The sequence below is a fragment of the Chinchilla lanigera genome, unplaced genomic scaffold (genome assembly GCF_000276665.1).
Source record: "Chinchilla lanigera isolate Chin_1 unplaced genomic scaffold, ChiLan1.0 scaffold00044, whole genome shotgun sequence".
NCBI lineage: Eukaryota > Metazoa > Chordata > Mammalia > Rodentia > Chinchillidae > Chinchilla > Chinchilla lanigera.
Window position 1 is genome coordinate 6899258 of NW_004955445.1, and position 7855 is coordinate 6907112.

Genomic DNA, 7855 nt, shown 5'->3' on the forward strand with positions numbered 1-7855 from the left:
TTTTTTATTTTGGGGGGGATCTAATTTTTTGAGTTCTTTGCATATTCTGAATATTAGTCCTGTGTCCAAGAAGTAGCTGACAAATTTTGTCTCCATTCTGTAGTTCTCTTTATTGGTTGTTTGATTTGTTTTGCAGAAACTTCTTAATTTGACATAATCCTAATGTTGATTCTTTTAAAAAAATTTTTTTTTGTTTTGTATCGGGAATCTAACTCAGGACCTTACACTTGCCAGGCAGGCACTGTGCCACTGAGCTATCTCCCTGGCCCCTGTGTGTTGATTCTTGATATTATTTCTTGTGCAGTTGAGGTTCTACTGAAAGTCCTTGCCTGTGCCTATATGCTCAAGATTTTTATGCATTTGATCTTCCAGCAGATTGTGTTTCTGTTTTAATATTTAGTTCTTTGATCCATTTTGCTTTCAGTTTAGCTCATGGTAAGAGGTCTAGGTCTGGATTCAATCTTCTGCATGTGGATAGCCAGTTTTCCCAGCACCATTTGTTAAAGAGGCTGTGCTTCTGGCTCCTTTATCAAAGATCAGATAACTGAATGTGTCTGGGGTCGTTTCTGCATCCTCTGTTCTGTTCCATTGATCAACACGTCTGTTTTTGTGCCAGTACCATGCTATTTTTTTTTTTTAATCACTCTAGCTTGATAATGTAACTTGAAATCCAGAATTGTGATGCCTCTTGTTTTGCTCTTGTTATCCATGATTGTTTTTGCTATTCTGGCTCTGTTCTGGTTCCATACGAATTTTAGGATTTTTTTTTTTTTTTTTTTAGCTCTATGATTGGTATTTTGATCTCAGTATTAGTTTTGGTGTTATGGCCATTTTGATAGTTTTAGTTCTGCCTCTCCAGAAGCAGGGGATGTTTTTCTATTTTCTGATGTCCTCTTCAATCTCCTTTTTCAGAGGACTAGTTTTCATTTTAGAGGTCTTTTACTTCCTTTGTTAGGTTAATTCATAAGTATTTAATTTTTCTTGAAGCTATTGTGAATGGTATTTTCCTTTTTTTTTTTGTGAATGGTATTTTCCTAATTTCTCTATTGGTGGCTTCATTATTGATTTGTAGGAATGCTGCTGATTTTGTATCCTGCTACTTGCTGAATTTATTAGTTCTAAGAATCTTTTGGTGGAATTTTTGGGTTTTTCTATGTAAAGGATTATGTCATCTGTAAATAAGGACAGTTTGACTTTTTCCTTTCTTAAACATAGCCCCTTTATTTCTTTCTCTTGCCTGATTGCTTTGGCTAAAGTTTCAAGTACTGTATCAAACAAGAGTGTTGATAGCAGACATCCTCGTCTTGTACCTGGTGTTAGAGGAAAGCTTTCAGTTTTTCCTCATTTAATATGATTTTGGCAGTGCCTTCATTATAAATACCTTTTATCAGGAATAAGATAAATTATTATATACTTATATTTATATACAATATATATTATATAATATATATTTATATTATAATTAGTATAAATTATTTTATACCTGTTTTCTCCAGGGTTTTTATTATGAGTGAATATTGGATTTTGTCAAAGCCTTTTCAGTGCCTGTTGAGATGATCATGTGATTTTTGTCCTTGCCTCTGTTTATGTGATATATTTATTGATTTGCACACACATCATATGAAACTATTGAGAGTTGTAATGCATATGGTTGATGAATTGGTTGGGGGACTGGGAATTAAACTTGAGGCCTCTGCATCGAGATAGATCCGTAGGTCTGTCCCGCCTTCTGTATTGAGGCAGGGTCTCCAGATGTGTCTCAGGCTGTTCTCAAGCTCTCAGTCCTCCTGACTCTGTCACCTGAGTGTTGAGGTAACAGGTATGTGCTGTAGTGGAACACCCAGCTCTTATTTTTTATTTTGAGACAGACAACTCGCTAAGTTCCCCAAGCTGTACTGGAACTTGCAGTCCTCCTAGGCAGCCTCCCCGAGTTCTGGGACTGCTGGTGGGTGTCCCCGCTCCCTGTAATGCATGTACTTTATAATTTGGGGTCCCAAGGTGTCCATGAAGGCAGCCATGTCCTGTCCCTCCCTCCCTTGGCGTTTTGGATCTCAAGCATGATGTGCGTCTGTCTGTGCCCTACCCATTCATGCCATCTGCCTGCCCAGCCTAGTGTAAATCACCTCAGCAATTCTTGGGGTACAAATATATCACATCCTATAGCTTCTTTTACCTTATAGTTGGCATCTGTGGTGGAGGAGACTTCAGCCACATTTAACAAACGTTTTCCCTTCGGCTCGTGAAGATGCATGTGGCTATGGCCGGGCTTATGCAAGAGTGTGAAAGACTGAGAAATAGCTGGCCATGGAGGTGAGGCTCGGGTTGTTTAGCTTACAGCACTCTGAGTGCCTCCTGCCAGCCTGACCACAGTTCCCTGACCGTAGATGTCTCCCGTTGTCGTCCGTCACCCAGTCACTGTGGGAGTTCAACACCCGGAGCCCTGAGATGAAGTCAGCCCGGGGCTGCTCTGAGTCCCAGGTTCAGTTGGCCCCTCCCTAAAATGGTGCCCGACCAGGTACCCTCTCCAGGGTTTATGGCAGACGCTTGGACTGGAGTCTCCCACCAGCTGATGCAGCGTGCGGTATTCACTGCCCTGTTGCATTGGTGTATTCCTTCCGTGTGGCCCCTGGAGGGCCCCTGCCTGCTTTCACTGTGTCTCTATCTTCAGTCTTCCTTTCTCTGGCTGTGAACCAGGAGCCAGGGAGAAAGTGATTGTCCTTTACTTTTCCTTTTTTTTGTCTTTTTGAGACAGGGTCTCACTATGCAGTTCAGGCTGGTCTTGAGCTCACTTTGTAACCCAGGCTGGTCTTGAACTCACAATGGTCCTCCTGCCTCAGCCTCCTGAGTGCTGGGATTACAGGCATGTATCACCACACCTGCCCAAGTCCTTTCCTTTTTCTGCATTGTGGTCTGACTGGTCGGTTTCTCCGTAGGCTCCTATTTTTCCTTCAGTTCCTTCCTGGGTCCCAGGAGTCCACCCATTTGTGTTCTTCCCCAAGTTGTTATTTTCCAGTGTGTGGGTTCGGAATCTTGGAGAGGCTGCATTGTTGCTGCTTGCCGCTCTGCCATCTTCCTGGTGCTTTCCATTCTTCTAAGTGTTTTTGCTCTTACCATAGCAGGCCTTATGTCTTAAGTCCCCTCAGCACCTTCTGGAGTTTGTACAGAAAATGAAACAGATCTGCTGTACATTGAGACCCTTTAGAACAGCGTGACCCCCTCCTTGTGAGAGGCTGGAGAGGTACCTGGGGTTGGTGAGCGGAGACCAGTGTGCTGTAATGACTTCCTGTATCCACTGCTCCCTTTGTCCGTGCTGCTGTTGTCTTATCAGCAGTGGGTGTGGCAGAGTCCCCATACAGCCCTGCACTCCTTCCCTGTCTCCTGATAAAGTGGTGCATTGATTTCTCAGGAGAAGCGGGAAGCCCTGCCTTTCACTGTATGCAGCGGTGGATTTCACTTTTTCTTTTAACTGAGGCCTCATCCTAAACCATCTCCGCTGCTTCTCTACTGATTTTCTCGGTTTTGCCTCTGGCCGTGGTTGTTTAAGAAGTTTACATTTTCATTAGTGCCTCTTTGCAGTAGACAGTGATGATGGTCACTGTGGGGAGCTGGTGCCTGGACTCTGCTGGGCTGAAGAGGAAATTAGCCGGCCAGGCTCTCTCCAGACTTAAGCAGCTGCTGGTGGTTTCTAACTCCACATCCGAGGCCCCTGCATAGTTAGCTTTTCTGGAAGGTTATGGTGAAAGATACTTGTTGTGTATTTCTACCTCTCTTCGAAGGGATTGCAGAGAGTCTGCCTCCTGATGATGGTTGCTGATTTTCCTCAAGCGGTTTTTATGTAGAGGATCAAGCTCCAGTCCTTGGCTAGAACACATTTTCAAATCTGGGTGTAAGTGCAGTAGCTGTGGATGAGGACCACGCTGTGAGCCACGTGGTTTGGGTGTAGCAGTCAGGAATGTGATTGAAGGGGTCTGCGTTGTACAAACCTACTTTTCTGAGCCTCGGTTTCCTCATCTGTAAAGTAGGGGTGATCATGACTACCTCCTTGGCTTGTTGGGAAAGTGAAATGAATTATTGCAAATAAAATGCTTGTTATGGGTGGTGTCCAGATGCCTCCTCAAAGCCTCATGCGGTCATAGGTGGGGATTTTCAGAGGCAGCTAGGTCTGGGGTGTGTGACGCTGGGATTAAGTTGGTGATGCTGGGACTAAGGGTGTGTGATTACTGCATTAGTCCACTGATCGGTTTGGCATAGTTCTGGGTGTTACCTGCCCGGGTAGCCTGGATAGAACATAAGGGACGGAAAGAGGGCTGCTGCTGCTGCTGCTGCTGATTGCTTGCTGCTTTCGCTGCCTCTGCCTGCGGTGAGCTCTCTCCTCTGTGATGTCTGTCTGCCATGCCACCCTGCCTTCGAGCCAGCTGATCATGAACTGAAATGTCTACAAACCATGAGTCTAAATAAACCTTTCCTCCTTTAACTTTGGATATTGGGTGCTTTGTCTCAGCGAGGAGAAAAGTAACAATACTGGGACACAGAGGAAATTGTCAGACGTTCTTGTTTTTGTTTTTAAATTCTGCTACTGATGGCATTGTTTTTTATTACCTGGGTTAAGTTGTGGCTTCTAATAGCTTTTTTCTTGGAGCTAATCTATAAAGGGGAGGAATTCCTCAGGAGACAGCTGGGGTCACTGGTGTGACGATCAAATGGGCCGAGAGTCTTTTTGCTCTTGAGAAGTGTGGTACGCACCGTAGCGTGATGGGCGCAGGGCTTTAGTTTGCGCTTCAGTCGGTACTGTCAGCATGCGTGTGAGCACCTCCTCAGTCAACACCAGAAAGTGCGTCACCCCAGAAGGTTCCCCACTGCTCTTTCTGGTCGTGTTTTGACAATTCTGGGGCATCTACTTTCCTGATTTCTATCTCTTGTAGGTTAGTGGTGCTTTAATAAATTGATTTCTTTTTCTTTTAAACTATCTTTTGCTTTGTTGCCTAGTCTGATCTTGAACTCATGCACGCAAGTGATTCTGTCACCTCAACTCCCAAATAGCTGGGGTTACAGGCGACAGGCATACCACTGTGCTTTGCTCAGTCAATCAACCAATCAATCAACCAATCAATCAATCTCTCTCTCTCTCCATCTCTCACTGGGTGTTGAGCACAACTCCTCAAGCATGCTAGGCAGCTGTGGTATCCCTGAGCTACATCCCGAGTCCTTTTTATTTTTTATTTTGAGGTAGGATCTTGCTAAGTTGCCCAGGCTGGCCTTGAACTTGCACCTTCCTTCCTGCCTCAACCTCCATAGTAGTTGGGTTTTGGGGTATGCAATAGCACACCTGTTAGTAAATCTCTTTTTTATGTACAAATTTTAAAAAGGACTTAGCACCTTCCAAACTGGTTGCCTGTCTTATCACTGCTGTGAGTTCTTTACAAGCTCAGGCAGTCCGGTCCCCCTCCCACTGAAGCTCTTCCTCAGTATCTGTGGATGGTAAGGACCTCCGAAAGCAACAGTTGGAATCTATTTCTGGATTACATTTGCATCTCTTTGTAAAGAAGTTTCTAGCCTAAGGGATAGCGTATAGGATTAATGAGAACTGTGTGTGCTTGAGTACATGAATGTGTGTGTGCATGTGTGTGTGTGTGTGTGTGTGGGCGCGCATGCTTGTAGCTGGCCTGATAACGTAGTGGTATTTATTTGCAGCATGGAGGCTAGTGAGCACAGCCACTCTGTATAATCACGTGCTTGCCGTTAACATCAGTGGGATCTACCCAGGCCCAAACAGGGAGAAACAGAGACCGGAACATTTGAAAAAACAAACAGCAGCAAACACCCAGGTTCTGGCTTAGAACAACAAAATGACAGCAGGGGCGGGAGTCCAGCCTGGGCCTGAGCTTCCTACAGTGCTATCTCCTGCCTGCCCTCTGTGGGCTGGAGGCCTCTGCTGTGAACGCACCTGCTTTCCTCCGGCCGGAGGAGCTTTGCTCTCCCTCTGATGGGACACAGGAGTCATCCCTTGTGAAGAGGTATGTCTCTGGGAGAGCTTCATAAAGCAGCATGTCTCTGATTAGGTTTCCATAAAAGAGCGGCACAGCGCCTGCCTGGCAAGCGCAGGGTCGTGAGTTTGATTCCTGGTACCGGAAAAAAAAACCAAAAAAAGATTTCAAGTTCTTGGAGTTGAAATTAATATATTTCACAGGATAAGTGTTATGCAAATGAAATTCTCAAGGCACCCCCTGCCAGCCCCTGGGCGGTTGTGCCGTCTCTATTTAAAAAAGAACTGTCTTTCGAGCTTTGACAGAGAGCGGACGGGAGGGAGGACTAGAAACATGGACAGCCTGAGAGTATAAGAAAGTGAACGCCTGTTTTTGTCTGTGCCAATAGCAGAGCAGAAAGTCTGGATTGTAAACAGAGCCTTGCTCTGGGTACCTCCCCTCCCCCAGCAGATGACTTGCGGCGCTGGACGTAGGGGAAGGTTTTAATTTTTATTAGTGGGTGCTTATAGAACCCGCACTGTCATGTGATTTCTTCGTGAGACCTTACAGATAAGGATAGAGTCTCTTCAAGTCCTTTCTAATCCCCCTTCCTCCCATAGGACGGGGAAGCATACAGCAGTGCTCTGGCTTTGTGGTTTACCTGCGTGGGGGGGGTGTGTGTTCCTGGGGGACTGAACCCAAGGCCTTCTCACTGAGCTGCATCCCCAGCCCTTTCATTTCTTACTCTGAGACTGTATTTTATGAAGTTGCCCAGTCTGGGCTTGCGCCTGTGCGGTCAGCCTCCTGGAGGGCTGGGACTGCAGGCGCGTGCCTGTGTGTTCTCGAAGGGTGGTCTCCCTTCCTCGCTGTCAGAGCCACGGACGGGTCTTGCTCTTTAGCTGCTGCCTGGTGCTCCTTGCCATTGGCGCTGTCCACCCGTGATGGAGAGTGATGTGGCAGAGGACAGTGAGACTTCCTGCATTTGGATCCCCCTGATGACTTACTTGGTGGCTTTCTGTCCAGCCCAGGGGCGTGAGAGGCCTCACTCCGCAGTCACTGTCCATTACCTGTGGGGGGCACTTTGTGTTTCTAGGCTCCTTCCCCTCGTGTACTCTGCAGTGGTGAATGTGGATGTCCTGGTCGCGGGTGTCATCGAGTGTGGTCCCTCAGCGAGCCCTGGAGCGGGTTGCCGGGGGCAGTGGTGCTGCATGTGGAATACTTCACAGGTCCTCGCCTGCTGCCTGCGTGAGCGGCCTCCTGCCTTTTCTGCCCACAGGCAGCCTCAGCGGGGCTCACCCTCTGTCCTGTCTCTCTGCAGGGCTTCGTGCTGGCTGTCACCATCATCCGTGAGGCGGTGGAGGAGATCCGATGCTACGTGCGGGACAAGGAAGTCAACTCCCAGGTCTACAGCCGGCTCACAGCAAGAGGTCAGCCTCCAGGCTCCGGGGCCACAGGGTTGCAACTCAATCACAGGCCGCTGACAGTCGGGACCAGAGTTCAAGGCCCAGGCTGTGGTGCGCCGCGTGGCCTGACAGCCGCTCAGTAGCTTGGGCACCGGGAGGCCTCCGTGTGTCTGGGCCTGGCGGGACCTGGCAGTGTCCCTGGGTTCAGGCAGCCTGCACCAGCCCCTTAGAGTCCTGTAGATAACTTGCATGTCATCGGCCTGCGTCTGGAATTAAATCCTGTGCCTTCTCTGGCTTGGCCCCTCCCTCTCCCCCCTGGCCCTCCTGTTCCTGTGGAGGCTGGGCGGGGGCTGCACAGTCCTGAGGGGCAGACAGCGGTCAGGAATCCTCCTGCACCAGGGGTTACTTTACCATCAAATCAGACCCTGCAGCATTACTTTGTACAGATGCTGCATCTGTGAAGGAATTTTTTTTTTTTTTTTTTTTTTT

At 47.5% G+C, this 7855-nt stretch overlaps 1 protein-coding gene across 4 annotated transcripts in view; it reads left to right on the forward strand.

Annotated features, from left to right (window-relative positions):
* Positions 1 to 7855, forward strand: part of Atp9a (ATPase, class II, type 9A) — a 114577-nt gene that overhangs the window by 22321 nt on the left and 84401 nt on the right. For all 4 annotated transcript variants that reach the window (XM_013518320.1, XM_013518319.1, XM_013518321.1 and 1 more), the window contains exon 4: positions 7282 to 7390. In XM_013518320.1, the coding sequence (XP_013373774.1) occupies positions 7282 to 7390 (109 nt within the window). The remainder of the gene's footprint in view (positions 1 to 7281; positions 7391 to 7855) is intronic.